Consider the following 16,723-nt stretch of genomic DNA (forward strand, 5'->3'; position numbering starts at 1 on the left):
ATTGCAGAGGGCCCCCTGTAGCTCCAAGGGCCCTCAGGCCAGTGCCCCACGGGCCCCCAAGAGCTCTGGGCCCCTAGGCTTCAGCCTACTAAGCCTAATGGATAATCCGGCCCTGCAGTTCTGATGATCATCCCAAGGCCTAAAACACTAACACCCCTCCTCAATCTGTGCACCTTGTTGTCTGCAGTGCACAATCTAGCATCCCCATTACTAACACATTGCTGCTTCTTGATTATTATTAAGGGGGGAAAAGACAAAAAAGCTCAGCAGGTTGGCTGAGGTCCACATACTGCAGCTGAAATGTATTTATTTAATTATCATTGCATTTCTATCCCACCTTTCCTCCAAGTTGCTCAAGGTGGTGGACATGGTTCACCCCCCCATTTCCATTTTATCCTTACACCAACCCTGTGAGATAGGTCAGGCTGTGTCTGGCCCAAGGTCACCCAGAGGGCTTCATGGCTGGGTGCGGATTTGAACCTGGATCTTAGCCCAACACTGTAACCCACTGGGGTTGGGAGACAGGACTGTATATCTTCAGATTGTCAGTGGGGAGGGGGATCCCAATTTGTGTAAAGATGCCAAAGAAAAGAAAGCAGGCAGGTGAGATACTAATCTTCAGGTTAGGGATTCTAGTTGCATAGGCCAGCAGCAATGTGATGCTGCTGGCTGCCTGTTTTCTCTCCTCCTGACTGCTGCGGCTTAAATAACATTTCAGGTCCTGTGGGAGGAAACAGCACCTCAGAATCAGGAGGCTGCTTTGGACCTAAGAGGGAGATGGCCATCACCACTCACCACAAAGTTTATCCTGCTAACGTAGATCCCTTGCTTGTTGCCCTCAACTGTTCTAGAAGGGCCATGTCCCTCCAGGTGATCCGGCCCCAAATCTAAGGTCTGCATCAGAGGCTCTCCCCTGGCTGCTCTACCGGGGGGGGGGGGGCTTTCCATTTCCAATGCAGGCTCCTTGTCTGTCACCATCAGAAGTGTGAGCTGATGCTATTTCATGTGTCCAGCTTGCCTGCCAAGTAGACGGCCGGGGGCTGAGGGGTGCAGGTTGGGTGATTCTGCTGACAAAACGTCAGACAGTGGCTTCACTCTGCAAGGCTCTGGTGTTGGGAGACAGGACTGTACATCTTCAGACTGTCAGTGGGGAGGGGGACTGCTTCCCAGCCTGTAGTTGGGCTGTGGGGGCTACCTCAGGGAAAGAGCCAGGTTTGCTCTGGGGCAGGGCTGGGATTTCACAACCCTGTGACTTGGGAGGTGTGTCTCATGCACGCACATTGCACCTGGGAGGTGGACTCTCTCCAGACCCCTGTTTCAGCTACAGAAAACGGCGCTATTTTGGGAAGTGAGTCCCATTTGGGTCATTCTCAGCTTCCAGGGTGTGGATATTATTCATCTTCTCTATTCCTTAGCCACAGATTAACTAGCTCCGTAGGGAGGATGGCCTGCAAGAGATGAAAGGAACGCTGGATCCGATGCCTTTTTTCATACTAAAAAAAAAGGAAATAATAGGTACAAGAGGACACAGCAAATGAAGCAAGCCAGAGTGAGGACATGAAGGGAAGACTTGCCTCCATTACAGGCTGCTCAGCCCTGGCCTTTTGCCCCAGAGGACCTCAGTGGGCCCTGCAGCCTAGAAGGCAGAGGTCGAAGGGCAACTCCAAGGATGAGGGCAGGAAGCGGGGCCTGAATAAGCCTGGGAGCGCCACATAATTCCTGATACTAGACTTGAACGGGATGACTATTGTGAGAATCTTTTGTAAGCCGCTTTGGGGGCCTCTGGAAGGAGCTATCAAGTGGGATGTAAAACTTCCAAACGAAGGAAGGAAGGTGAGGCGCTAACCTTCAGGCTGGGGATTCTTGTGGCATAGGCCAGCAGCCGTTGGCCACCTGCTTTCTTTCCTTCTGGCTACTGCTGATCAAATAAGATTTCAGATCGTGTGGGAGGAAACAGTACCTCAGAATCAGGAGGCTGCTTTGGACCACAGAGGAAGATGGCCGCCGCCACCCAGCATGAGGTTGATCCCACGATCATAGATCCCTTGCTTGTTGTTGTTCTAGAAGGACTGTGTTCCTCCAGGTTATCCAACCCAAGATCTAACGTCTGCATCGGAGGCTCTCCCCCAGCTGTTCCGCCATGAGGGCCTTTGCAATGCAGAATCCCTGTCTGTCACCACCACAAATGTGCCTGCCAAGAAGGGGAGGGCTCCAGCGGTGAAGGTTGGGTGATTCTGCTGACAAAACATAGGTCAGGCAGTGACTTCACCCTGCAAGGCTGTCCTTGGATGAAACAAACCCTGATGCCATCAATGCACTTACATTTGTGAGCAGGCAGAGGGTCCTGGGAGTTGGGGCCTCGCAAAGGAGGCCCCGAAGTATCAGACTGAAATGCTCTTTGAGGTCCTGATGGTGAAGACCATTGTTATCCCAGTGGGTCCATGATTCAGGAGAGGAGAAGATACACCAAGGAGAGAAAAGAGAGAACAGATTTTTAGCAATGGAGAAAATGCTTCAAGACATATAAATGCAAGTCAAAACCCAAGACTGACAATTTTATTGATATGTTGAAATTGCGGTCAATGACCCAAGACTGACAATTTACCTCCTTGCTAACCTCTGATTTATATTATAGCACAGCTTCAAAAGTCATGTGAACAACTGAAGATTTCACCTCTGCTTTGAATTCTGGTTTCATAAAGCTGGAGGGATGGAGTGGAGAGTGTCAGATTCTGCTGTGGATAAAGACCCACCACCATGCACCATCTGCTAAAAAAATAGCTTACCTCAATTTGAAGATGGCGTGGACTGCCATTTGCAGAATCTTCTTTGGGTGAGAAAAATTGTTTCAATTTCCTGTGATGTCCTGACAGGGACCAAAGAGCAGCAGATAAAAAGTCACTTCCCCATGGACCATCAGGAGGACTGCTCCAGTCTCAACCCCCAGGCTCAGGCTTTGATTTCAGCTGGAATTGGCCATTGCATTCCAAATGGCTGCAGGGTCCCCCCCTCAGCCAGACCTACAGGCCTGCCTTCCACAGACGCTTATCCAAATCCCATTCCCAGGACTGCATCTCACTCACCAAAATGGTCTGGGCAGCGAGGTCTTTTGAAAAAGGCACGGTATCGTTGCCTGCCAGGAATGTCTGCCAGCAGGTTTCTGTGATCCCCTGGAGGAGATGCTCGTCCCTGGCGAGTTTCTGCAGTTGGAAACAGTGAATTCAGGGGAGGGCTTCTCTGCGTCTGAGCGGCAGAACTCAGAAAGCAATGAGAGTTCTGGGGCCAAACACCGCGAGAGGACATTGCCCTTGGCTCCCAAGGGGGGGGGCTCCTGTTGTTAGGGTTATGCTCTTGTATTTTCTCAAACACTAACCTCAGGCGATGGGGCAATGTTCTTGATATGCTGAGAACCTGCAATGGGAGGAGGAGGGAAGGACATAGAGACAGGTTAGTTCATTTCTTAGTATTTGCCTGAACTGATTATTCCAAAATTCTCCTTCCTGACCTTCCTGCTTCTGCTCTTTTCTGAGTCCTCTTACAGGGGTGGGGAGCCTCAAGCCTGGGGGCCAAATGCAGCCGTCCAGGCTCTCTGTCTGGCCCTCGGGACTCCGTTGATATTCTTACTGCTCTGGGATACATACGTGAGCTGCCCCCATCCTATGCCCTGAGCTGCCATGCTGCTTACACCTTCCGAATCCTACCATCAGGGAATCCGCTCACCTGTAGCCTCAGCTGCCTTTTTTCCTTCTGAGGGGGACACTTTACGCCCCCTCCTCCGTATAAACCCCCTCAATCGCCTGAGCCTAGAACAGATGGGGAGGGGGGGGGGAAGGTGAGGCAGAAGCCTGCCACCAGAAAAGTTATTTCGGGGAGGTGGCCTTTTTCCCCTCTTTTTCTATGTAGACACAGACACCAACCTGTTCTCCACAAGGACACAGTCTCTGGTGTGTCTGTCTTGTGTGTGAGCTTTTGCGTGTGTGGAGCTCCTTTCATTGCTATGAGACTCCACATAGAAGTAAGTAACATTTTATTTCGGTCTCAGACCAGTACATACACATCATAAACAAATCAAGAGATTCTAACATTCTCCCCAAAAGACGTGGGAAGCATTGACAGCCTGCAAAGGCATCCTCAGCACAATCTTTTTAGAGTAACTTTGCCCTCCATGAAGAGGGAGGAGGCCCCCTTGGAGTGTCCTGGGGACGTGAAGGTCAGAGCTTGGAAAAGTTACTTTTTTAAAACTACAACTCCCATCAGCCCCAGCCAGCATGGCCACTGGAGTGGGCTGATGGGAGTTGTAGTCCAAAAAACTAACTTTTCCAAGCTCTGGTGAAGGTGCAAGAGAAGATGAGCCTAAAACTCCTGGGGCAGCTCAGGAGTGTGAAGGAGTCTTGGCTGGAGCCAGAGTGGCTGGCAGGCAGGCGGGGAGTGTCTGCTGAGGTAGACAGCGGGAGAGATAAAAGATGGAGGAGAGGGACTGAGGCGGGAGGGAGAGGGGAAACGCAGGGAAAGAGTCTGGAGGAGTGGAGCCCTTCCAGAGGGGAGTTGGCTAGCTCAAGGCAGGACCTAAGAAGGCTTCTCTTGCGTAGGTCAGACTGTAGAGGGAGAGTCCTCCTGGTCTCTGTGGCTCAGGAGGTGGTGGAGGCAGGCTTCAAGGGGCCCATGAAGGGAAGCCCCTGAGCTCAGGAGAGCAGCGGAGCAACCGGCCTAGAGACCTCAGGTGGGGGGGCAAGGCCATGGAGGGGGGAATCTGGGCCCTCCCCCAGAATATAAATAGAGTCAAAGGAAATCCTATTTACAGTTTTAACATTGTGATGTTTCTCAAACCCCCAAGCCCTATCTAATCTACCTACCTAAATACCCCCGACACCCCACCCCCAAATCCTACCCCTATGCCTAACTCTACAGATCTAGAAAATATATACAAAAATATGTACAATGTATATACAAAATTAGAAATAAACAAAATATAAGAAAATAAAATAGAAATATAGAAAAATATAAATAAAAGTATTAATAAACAAAATAGATAAAAGTATATATAAAGAAAACATAAAGGGAAAATAAAGAAAAATATAAACAAAAAATTCTGCTCTGCTTGCTAACCACCACCATCAACGCTCTCCTCACCTCCTTTCCTAGATCTACTCCTAACTCTCACACTTTTAAGCCAGCAGCAGGAGGTGTCACAAAGGAGGACAGGACCCTGTTATCTTGACAACCCACCTGCCTTGTTCCTGGGCAATGCTCCTCAGTCTTCAATGATGCTCCTTCAGAACTTGGAAGCGCCTGTTGTTCTATCTGCAGCGCCAGCCTCCTGAAACACCTCTCTTCATCTTCGTATCTCTCCTTCTCTCATAAATCTGATTCTTCATTAAGCAACATTTCTAAAGGGAGACCATCCTAACCTTTTAAATACAGTAGAAATCTCATACCTTCCAAGTTGAGGGATGTCTATAGGGTAGTATTAGACAATCTGCTTTGTAAGAAGAAGGTCCCAAATTCAGTTTCCGGCATCTACAGGTAGGGATGGGAATCTCTTGTCTGAAACCCTGGAGAACAGCTGCCAGTCAGTGCAGACAATACTGAGTTTGACGGATCAATGATTTGACTCTGTATAAGGCCCCTTCCTATGTACATTCCTATTTTGTCATTTATCCTAATAGCAAGCAATCTTCTCCACAAGACGTGAGGATTCATTCCTTTCTTTAACATACAATATAGACATTTTTTATAATAATGCAAATACAAAAAATCTGAATATAAAAGGAACATTTTACCTCTACAGTCAAGGCATTGGTATTCCTCCACAATGAAATTATCCTCACAGTAAAATCATTACTATTCAGAAATAGCCTTCTGGTAGCGTGTCATGATCCAACATCCTCAATTTAGCCTTATTTTATGATAATTAGGGAAAGTTATCCAATCATGAATCTTATTTCTGAGACTCATAATTCTTAACAATCTATCCCACTACTCAAATTAAATCTCTCAGGCTGTATCACCATGCTTTCATTGGGCAGAATATTGCCTGCACATTTTCTTTCCCAGCAAGCCAACTGGCAAAAACAGTCCACCAGAAGATCTGGAGGCCTAATCTGGAAATCCTCCTCTCTGCCACAGGCTGATGGAATGGCACTGGGTACCTTACCCTGATACATTGTCAATCAAAGGGGCATCCCACTAAGCCATGGCTTACAGAAGAAGGGGAAAATAGTCTAGTAGCACTTTAAAGGCCACGACATGTATTATTCCATAAGCTTTCATGAATCACCAAGAATGATGCATCTGATGAAGTGGAAGATATTTTATGCCACAATAAATTTGTTAGTCATGAAAGTACTGTTCTTTTTGCAGTTTTCTTAAAATTGCACTGGGATCTACTTTATGGGGTTGTTGTGAGGATAAAAAGACTATAAAACCATTTGGCAAACCTAAAATGCTGTTACAAAAAGTAGAATGGTTCAGATGAGAACTCTGCACGCAGAGCCTGGATTGCAACCTGCTTGCACACCTCACCCAGGCAAGCCTGTCCCAGCAGACAGCCACACACTGTATTTGCTGAGGACCTACATGTAAAGTCCAGTGTTTGTAGGTCTGAGTATCCTGGTTGTGTCCCAGATTCTTTTTTATTTGATTTATAGGTTAGGTGTTTGTTTTTTTCATAATTCCAAACCTGTCCCATCCCTCAATTCAACACCAGAGACAGGCAGGCTGTAGAAAGGCTTTTTATTTTGATTAGTCCTGCACATGAATTTTATTGTATAAACCACAGCTCATTACAAAAGAATTGAAACAAAGGTAAGCTAAATGAAACCATCACCTTTAAATTAGTCCTTATTTGTGTCCATTCTAAAGAGCTCAAGATGGGCTTCCTTTTCTCCATGTTATCCTCACAACAGCCCTGTGAGGTAGGTTAGGCTGAGAGACATTGATCGGCCCAAGGCCACGCCGTGCATTTCATTACTGATTTCAGTCCTGGTGTCCCAAGCCCACAGTATCTTTGCAATGGATGAGGATGGGGGGGGGAACAGAGAGGCCTGGAGGTCTTATAAAGCAGTGACGGGGAACCTCCAACCCAGCGGCTGCTTTGCATTCCCAAGTTTTTGCCTGGCTGGGGTGCGACCGCGTACTGCCTTTTGCTTGCCTGGACAGAAGACAGAGAAGTGTGTGTGTTTAAACAAGCCTATTGTACAAATATTACATTTATATTCATTGCTCTGCTCACTTCTGTCTCTCAGTGTGCCCCCCCTCCAGCATGTGGCCCCCGAAAGGTTGACTAGAAGAGAATGCGGCCCTTGGGCCCTGTTATCACGTATATGCATTTCATGCAGGTCTGTTTTATCCTGGTTTTGGTAGCGCTACGACAGATGCTACTGGAGGTCGCTGGTTCATAGGGTCGCCATAAGTCGTAATCTCACTGCAAATGACATAAAAAGAGGGGACCCAGCATTTTTGTTGTTGTTATGTGTCTTCATTTCACTCATTTCATCCATGTATTTTGTTCATATTACTGATTTTTGTAAACCATTCAGAAGACTTTGGTCAATGAGCTATCTAGAAACGGAATAAGTAAAATAACAGTAAAATAGTGACAGGTAACTGTTAAGGTGGAAAAATTTAGCAGGAATGAAAAAAGTCAGAAACCAAGTAAGTGCTCTGTCTAAACCAGTGATGGTTAACCAGTGCTCCATTTCAGGCTTCCATGTTAGTTTTTGGAGTCCTGCTACTATAGAAACCAACCACAACATGAAAGTTGTGAAATTGTACAGAAGGTATGTGTGCACTTGCCTCTGAGCACATGGAGAGTACTCTATACCTCTGAGATTGGGAAGGAGTGACAGTGAAGAAAGAAGCTTGTTAGGAGGACTGGAACTTTGGCCCCCAGAAGATAAAAACAATAACTACCTCTGAGCACATGCAGAGGGCATTTCCCTCCTCACACCTCTTGAGATTTGGGGAGAGAAGTGACCCCAACATCTCTTTAGTTATAAGGAGTGAAACAATGGAATGAGTAGGGGGTCTTTCCCCTCACTTTCAAGAGTTTCCCAGCAGGGAAGAGAGCAGAGCAGAGCTGACTTGATCCCTCACAACTCTTGTGGTGTGAGAAAACAACACAGCCCAGACAGGGGTGCCTCCTTTCTTGTACAGAGTGCCTTCTGCACATCACCAGAGAGAGATGAGGGCAGAGAGTGGGGCTGGCTTGAGCCACTGTCATTTGTGAAGGCAAGCATATGCCAGCCCAGGGGACATAGGGCTGCTGAAGTCCATGTTTATTATTACATTTATAAACTAGCTTGAGGATCACTCAGTGTAATGGGACAGGAGGATATACATCTCTGAATAAAGCAATGGAATGCTGTTGAGGGTATGCAGAGGGCCTTCACCTGCCTGGTCCGCTATCTTTTAGATTTGGGGGCAGAGAGGGACTGGCTTTAACCTCAGCACCCCTTGTGCACAATAAAAAAGGCAAGGTGTCTCAGTATGTGCAGAATGCCTTCCCCAAATTTCCAGAGAGACTGAGGAAGGGAGAAAGAGAGGTGTGGGGCTGGCTTGAGCATTAAGAAGTAAAACAGTGAAATTGTTGGAATGCCTCTGAGCATGTGCAAAGTGCTCCCATATTTGCAGACGGAGTAGGAGGGAGAAATTAAGAAAACATCCTATCTTCCATACAGGGGAGGGGAGAAAAAAGAAAAATGGGATGGTGCCGTAAGAAAACAACAGTGAAGGCAGAACTGCCTCTGAGCACGTGCAGAGTGCCTTTCCTTCTTATCTTCATCGTCGGAATGGGGTGGTGGGAGGAGGCATGAAGAGGCGAGAGGAAGAAAGGTAGGCGAAGGCCTTTGCCGGGAGAGCACAACAGCGAATGCATGGGTGCCTCTGAGCGCATACAGAGTGCCTTTTCTTCTTATCTTCATCATCGGCATGTGGGGTGGAAGGGACGAAGAGGAAAGCGAAAGAAAGGCAGGAAGGCGAGGGCCTTTGCCGGGAGACAACGAATGCAGGGGTGCCTCTGAGCGCGTGCAGAGTGCCTTTCCCTCATCTTCGACATGGGGTGGGAAGGAAAAGAAGGAGAGGAAAAAAAGAGTGGGGCTGTGCCAAAACGGCGAAAGCGGGGGTGCCTCTGAGCGCGTGCGGAGTGCCTGCCTCCGTCCTCGGAGAGAGCAGGGGGAGGAGCAGAGAAAAGAAAAGAGCCGAGGGAGGAGAGTTTCAGCCCCGTCTGGCCCCTCTCACTGGGCGGGCGCTGCGTGGCGGCTGCTCCTCCTCCGGGCCCGGCCCTTTCCTCCGCCCGAGCCGGCCTCCGCCTCCCTCCTCTCGCCTGACGGCCGCCGCGGCTGCAAAAGGCATTTCCCTTTTTATTTTTTCAGCAGCCGCAAGTGAGGTGAGTCGCAGCCCCGCCAGCCCCCTCGCACCGCCCCCCACCCCCGGCGGGGGCCCTCCGACGCCCCCTCCTCCCCGGGGGAGGCAAGCGGGGATCCCCCCTACGCGCCGGCGGTGCCTCCTCCTCCTTTCTTTCGGGGTGGGGAGAGGCCGGCCTGAGGGTGGGTGAGGAGAGTGGGGGTGGGGGGCTGTCTTTAGTTTGGGGGCGAGGGAGGGGGGCCCTTCTTTTGTGAACCACTTTTTTTGTCACAGAACCTTTCGGCTTGGGGGGGGACAGGAAAGAGGAAAGGGTTTGCTTTCCAGCTGGCTTTCTCCCTCCTCTTTTTCCCTGGGCTTTATTTTTATTAAAAAGGGGGCATACAGAGAGTCTCCTTCCCCACGTGGTTTTTTTCCAAGGGTGGGGAGACTATCATCCCTCTCTCCCCCCTTCAGAGACTGTGGGGGTTGAGTGTCCTCCACCCTTGAAATAATATGGTGTGTGGGGTAGAGTGAGGGGAAAAAATCTCCTTTAGTTATTCTGTCTGGTGGCTGTTTAGGGGGGGCGGACTTCATTGCTGGAGAGGGATGAAGGTGCTCCCTTTCACTCATGTCTGCAGGTGAGGAGGGGTCGCAATTGTGCTTGAGGGAGGAGAAGACAAGGAGCCAGGATTTTCTCTCCCCCAGAACAAGAGGTTTTTTTGAGGGGAGGGTTGCTGGAGGTTTACCACCAAGGGGTGGGTGACTGCAACTGGGGTAGGTTTCTGATATTCTGGAGGGGGGGGCAGAGGCTGATGGCCTCTGAGGGTGGTGTGATGTAATATCCAATCGGGGGAAGGTGTGTAAACAAATGCTAGTCCCTATGGTGCGGGTGCGAAGTTAACTTTGTGGGGGGGGTGTAGGCTCTTCTGAGGATGATAACTTTGCCCCCCCCCGTTTGAGTTCTCTCTATTTGGTGGGGTCTCCCTGACCTGCTTGTGTCTCGAGAGAGGGGGTGGATAAAGTTTTTATTGCAGAGTTTCTGTTGCCAGACTGAAGTTGTTAATCAGCTGGTGGGAATGGGTCTTTTTGGACCCTCTATGCACCCCCCTTGGCTGAAAGTCTTTTTGCTTAAGGATGGGGCGGGGGGGGACCTGATGCCTGTGAGAGGTTGTGAGGAGTGGGTGAGAGCCAGTTGGCCTTCTGGGGGGAGTACCTTTGCGCTTGGGTCCTGCTTGCAGGGCAGGTGTGGGGAACCTTTGGCCCTCTGCTGAACTACAAACTCCCATCAGTCCCAAGAGGCTTGGCCAGTAGCCAGAGATGATGGGAGTTGTAGTTCAGCAATAGCTGGAGGGCCAAAGGTTCCCCACACCTGTATTAGGGCATCTGGTTGGCCGCTGTGAGAACAGGAAGATGCTGGGCTATGATGGGCCTTTGGCTTGAACCAGCAGGGCTCTCCTTAATGGCCATTGGAGCAGCGGGCATCTCTTCTGAACTTTGGCTTGCATTCAGCTGAGTCCTACTGAGAGTAAACCCATTGAAATTAATGAATCTCAGTTAGTCAGGTCTAGTAACCTCAGTGGGTCTACTCTGAGTAGGACACACTGGATCCCACCATTTGTGTCTGTCCATCCACTTCTGTCTAGAGAGTGAGAGTGGAATTGCTAGTAATGGGGAAAGACACAAATATTGTCAGGCTCTCTGTTGCCCTTTGGGGGTGAGGGGGGGGGTTGAGGCAGAAGGAGAACGTTATCCTGTCAGTATTTCATGGAGAGGTATTGTGTCTCCCATATTACCTATTCTGGATAGTGGTGTGTGTGTGCGTGTGTGTTGGGGGGCAGTCCCCATTGTTAATTCCTCTTGGCTGCTGACCTTGCTAATAGATGATTCCTGGGCAGGAACGGTTGTCCTAGGGGATTCCTGCTTGGGGGGGGGGGAGACAGAGAAAGAAGTCTAAGTCAGCCTTCGCCAACCTGGTGCCCTTCATACATTTTGGGCCCCAGTTCACATTGGTTGGTCTCAAGTGTGTTGACCTTAAAGAGAGAGTGGCAAGGCCTTTTGGCCTTTACACAGATTATCTTAGGAACAATAGGGGTATTTGGAAGTTTTTGGACTTCCTCCTGAGGAAGCCCTGTCCTTGTCATTGTGTGTGTGTGGGTGGGTGGGTGGGTGGGTGAGAGGCAGGAGGGTTATCCCAAGCATTGTTGGTGAGGGAATCAATATAACTTACTTTGATTCCTGGCAGAGGGACAAGGCGGGGTAAAAACAGGCCAGCTTGCATGCCTATCGCTTCTCAAAGCACTTATGCTGTGTATCTGTTGTTGAATAGTGATGTGGCCTCGAAGTGTGCATGATTAGAAGGAGAGATGCACAGTCCACAGCAGGTCCCAAAGTAGCCTGACTCTGTCAATGCTTGAATAATATAATTAGTGTGTGTGCTTAAAGCTCTGAATGTTTACAGGACTGGAAAATCCTTTGAAACGTCTTACAGAGCATAGGCAAAAGAGAGAGAGTATCGTTCATGGCTGTTAATAATAATAACATTATTAACAGTAACATAAGGCCAGCCCTTAGGAGCGGTAGTTTCATCATCAAGAGTCTGAGCAAGAAGGAGTGTTTACATGGTGCTTTGGGTTATGACCTTAGATTAGAAGGATGACACATAAGCTTGGGTGTGTGTTTTCTATCCCTGTTCAGGTCAAGCTACAGTAACGTTGTGACTCTGCTGTGTGATTACTGGGCCCTTCCTCTGCCTAGGCCAATGCTAGATCTGGAAGTGGTTCCCGAGCGATCTCTTGGGAATGAACAATGGGAATTCACCTTGGGTAAGTTGCTCTGTTCGCTTTGTCAGCATCTTGTTTATAATGAGAATTGATGTATAGATTGTGACAAAGGGACTTTCCTTCTAGTGTTGTTCTGAGACTTAGATTCAGGCTGGAATAAACCTCAAATTTGTCTAATGTGTTGGAAGCATATGATGATGTGTGCAAGGAAGGAACCTTTTGAGATGCATTCTAAACATTATACTGACTGTGGTAACATTCTGGACTCCAAAGCTTCAAAAAATACAAATCCCTTATTTATCTTCCTCATATAGAAAGCTCTCCGAATGTAGTAAGTTAGCACCTCAGTGAGAGAGGTTTAGCATAGCCCTCTCTATGATGTGCTAACTTACTGCGTGCAAGGATTTTTATGTGTTGCGAGTATTAAAAATAAGGCTTCACACCTGCCCTCTTCTGAAGTGATACAGCCCAGAATTACACCCTGCATTACTTGTCAAATGAGTCTACCCACAGAAGCTCCTCTGGGTGCCCTTAAATGGGGTCATGTTTTGTTTATGATTTGCTTTGGCACTTCCTCCTCATGTAATTCTAGCATGATTAGCAACAGCCATCAGAAATCACATGGCTATTGCTCAGAACAGCATTTAGCCTTGGTGGAAGCAGGGTTCCTGAAAGGTGTGGAGTATTTTTCCAGACAAAGATTTTGGTCCACCATACATATTTGAAGGAAGTCTGGGCTGTTAAAAATGCTGTGTTCCTATTTAGAAGAGGAATCTGAAGGACTTTTTATGTGATTTGGGATATTGTAGCCTTGTCTGGAGGTGATCCAATGAAAGAAATTCATGTGATATTTTAATTACTTGTTGTGAACTGCCTTAGTGAACTGTATGGCTAGAAAAGCAATAAACATGCTTTTAACTGATAGATGTATAAAGAGCAAGTGGTCAGAGAAATCCAGTGTGACATAGTTGACGCTGTGTTGGATTTGGATGAGGGAGATACGAGTTGAAATTTTCCCCTATTCTGGGTAATCTTAGGTTGAGAAATCGTGAGGGGCCTGCCTTGCCTTACAGAATGGCTCTTTTGAAGGGTAACATGGAAAAATCCTATCTAGACCACTATAAGCTTCTTGGAGGAAAAGCAGAAGCAGATGTGATCAATAGAGTATGCTTATAGCTGACTGAAGAATGCGTTATACCCTTGCCTTGGTTTCTATAGTAGATTTGCATTTCCAGATTTTCATGTTATGCTGGACAACTTCCAACAAGGTTCTGTTTCGAACACCTGGTGATAGTGGTAACGACAGCTTTTGGGGTTTTTTAAGCATGATGGTTTCACACTGAGCTGTGTAAAATTGGTTTAGTTAAGTAATATGAAATGCCAGCAATATTTGTGTGTGCTTTAGCTCCTCCTGTTGCTTCAGTTTAATAGGGGTAGTACTGGGAGTTTAAAACCTTGGGCAAAAAAGTCACTCTGCAGAAAGGCTGCCATGTGCTGCTGTGCCCACAGACTAGTGCGCATATGAAGGTGGCATAGAGGTTATGCACAGCTTAAGCAGGTTACTGGGTATAGTTTGTTTCTCTCCAGACAGTAGCTGGCTCTTTACATACACATCAGCTGTGCCACAGTCTCTGTATGTTGATTGTATTTGCTGGATCAGGGAATGTGTATTAATTGTGTATAGATAGTTTGAGGGCGGGGGGAGCACATTACAGCTCAATGCAGGACACAGAGGGGAGTGCCAGGGTCTGACTTCCAAATACTCCAGGCACCCAGTGACAGTTGGAAAACAAGAACTCTTCTCACCACTGGAGTGATCCATGCAGTTTTTGACCTGGATCAGGTGTAATGATCTCAGTCCAATACACCATGGTTTATTGAAGAATGAGTGTTGCTCCCTCACACTCCCTATGCTTCTCCCCTCTCTGGTGTACTGTAATGGAAAACTTCTTAAACCACAGTTTCCCCCTACAAAAGTGGGGTTAACTTCTCAAAGGAAACTATGATTTAACAAAACTGAGGAAATGTTCCATCATGGTGCACAAGAGAAGAGTGGGGGAAGAGAAGAGAGCATGTCACACTGCGCTTGTTCTTGGTCCAATAAACCACAATTTATTGGTCAAAGCCTTTGTGTTTAAAATCCAGGCCATTGCTTGCTCCAAGTCTTAATGCAGGAGTGACATTGAAGAGAAATGAGGATTCATATAGTAGCAGCTCCATCAAAGAAAAGAAGCAAAGGGGAAGGGCCATAGCTCTCTGGTAAGAGCATCTGCTTTGTATGCAGAAGGTCCCAGGTTCAATCCTTGGCATCTCAAGGTAGGCTTAAGAAAAGCTCTCTGCCTGAAACCCTGGAGAACCCCTGCCAGTCATTGTAGAATATACTGAGCTAGATGGATCAATGATCTGAGTCAGTATAAGGCTGCTTCCTATGTTTCTGTGCTCCATATCTTCACAGTTGTCATGTTCAGCTGTCGTACTAAACCACAGTTTAGCATGACATGAATGAACCTAGGTGAGCAGGGTCAGAGCCAGGCATGACTGGGCACTTGGGCACCAGCCTGCCCCAGGCCTGTAGTGCCCGCCCGCCAGTCCTGTCTAGTTTTCTTGTCACTGTAAATGCTGTGTGCACTGTGCACACATGCTTGCCATCTTAGTTGGTGGTAGGCATGTGTGTGCAGTGCACACATCATTCAAAGCAATGGAAGAGGTAGGTGGGGCATGTGTGCGGGCTTATTGAATCCCATGCTATCTGTAGCTGGGGAGTGCCTGGGAGCTCCCTCCTCAATTCGCAGCAGGGTTGGGAGCCACTGCAGATCACAGAACAGGAGCACTACCCTCCCACCCTAAGAAGGGGACCTTCAGGGGCCCCTCTGGGTTGCAGGGGCCCTCGGCCAGGGCCTGACCTGGCCATCCTCTGGTGCCGGCTCTGTAGGTGAGCCATGGGCTCACACACTGTCCTCCCTTCTGCCTCCTAGAGCAGCTTTCACTTCCATTTTTGCTTAACCATGCCTTCCTGTTTCATCCAAACCATCAAACTATGGTTAATGTTAACAATGGTTTGCTTGAAATAAGTCAACGTGAAGCCATTGTTTCATGATAAAGATTATGGATCTTAACATGAACGTTATTTTAAAAATCCAAACCTACATTTTTGTTGTATTGTGGTTTTCAAACTGCATACTTTTAGCAAACGATTTCTATTTGGATTTGTCTTCTGAGAAACACCAGTATGTCTGCCACATACACCCTGCACACTCAAGAGGGCATTCTAATTCACACTCATTTTACACAGGTCCCAGTAAGGCCTAGAATGTGACAAAACACTCCCCTGTGGCTCTGCATTACAGGGAAGACTGGTAATGATGCACAAGCTGTCTTGCAGGGATCATTGTAGTCTTTTACTGAGCTTCTAATTGAGGAATCACTGATAAGCTCCTGAGAAACATGAAGTTCCTCAAAGAAGCACTTTTCCATTGAGTTCCAGCCATTTGGCACCTGTATAGTCAGTTTCCATAGCATCATATCTTTATGCAATACAACTTCAAGCATGCTTGATCCAATATAAACTGTTAAAAAGCAATCTTGATATATATGTTGACTTGTTTCTGTTAGTTTGCTTGTTTCTGTTCCCTGTCCTGGAGACTCAAGGCAGGCAGTAACATACTTATTACAAAGATTATTATAAATGTTAAAAATGTCCCCTATTAATATAAACCTGGTTACTGATTTGAGCAGGAATAGTATAATCAGGGTTGTGTAGATAGGGAATATTTTTAAGATTTATAATCCCAGAGTCTTGCTCTAGTTCCAAAATGTTCTCAGGCTAAGGCTTTGGTGAGCCTCCAGAGATTTGGTTTGGTGTTTTTTTTTTTTTAAACAGTACGCAGTGGTTATGCATTTGTGCTTTGATTTGTAATGTGAAATGATTATTCTAGACCAGCTGTACTCACCAGACAATCTTTTTAAAGTCTCATTCACTATGTTGTTTAAGTGTGTATTTGGTACAGATGGTGCCTTTCCTACTTTATGGCCTTTGCTGGTCATGCCATGTCTGTGCTGTCTAAAGTGAATAATTCATACATGCACCATTATATGTAAGATGTATCTCATTCTAGATGCACGTACCTACTTTTCCTGAAAGTAAGTAAATAAATGAAAGGTGACTGGCATTCATTTATTATTGGGGTGCATATAATTCTCTTAGTTATCACAATACTTTTAGGTAATGTTCTAAAAGCCATATTAGGGCAATACCTTTATTAGGCCATAAAAATACTGCACTATAGCGTGCAAGATTTGCACGCTATTGTGTGATATTTTGGTATTGCCCTAAAAATGGATTTTCTTATGGGCCAATATGGCTACCATTGCCATTTAGGTAATGTTGTCTGAAATAACCTGAATTCTTCATCCTTTCACCCCAGTACTTGGTATCTTTGCTCAGAAGCAGATGTTATTTAGTCTATCATCCTGTTTTGTTTCATAGAATTATTGCCAATGTTCAGAGATCCCTTCAGTTCTTCTGTGATCCTGATCCAGACACATGTGAAATCTTTCTTTTGTTGCACGTCTGTAGTTGGCGATTTTATCACTTTGCTGCT

At 47.0% G+C, this 16,723-nt stretch overlaps 1 protein-coding gene across 4 annotated transcripts in view; it reads left to right on the plus strand.

Annotated features, from left to right (window-relative positions):
- Positions 1-3,354: 3,354 nt before the first annotated feature.
- PHAF1 (phagosome assembly factor 1) overlaps positions 3,355-16,723 on the plus strand; it is a 72,291-nt gene continuing 58,922 nt past the window's right edge. The window contains exons 1-2 of one of the 4 annotated variants that reach the window (XM_061594315.1): positions 3,355-3,447; positions 12,037-12,164. In XM_061594315.1, coding sequence (XP_061450299.1) covers positions 3,401-3,447; positions 12,037-12,164 — 175 coding nt within the window. In that variant the 5' untranslated portion in view covers positions 3,355-3,400. Of the gene's footprint in view, positions 3,448-9,238; positions 9,386-9,407; positions 9,546-9,763; positions 9,981-12,036; positions 12,165-16,723 lie in introns of those variants that run through there. The other 3 variants (XM_061594317.1, XM_061594318.1, XM_061594316.1) reach the window with 3 other exon arrangements.

The sequence above is a fragment of the Rhineura floridana genome, chromosome 13, assembly GCF_030035675.1.
Source record: "Rhineura floridana isolate rRhiFlo1 chromosome 13, rRhiFlo1.hap2, whole genome shotgun sequence".
NCBI classification, from domain to species: domain Eukaryota; kingdom Metazoa; phylum Chordata; class Lepidosauria; order Squamata; family Rhineuridae; genus Rhineura; species Rhineura floridana.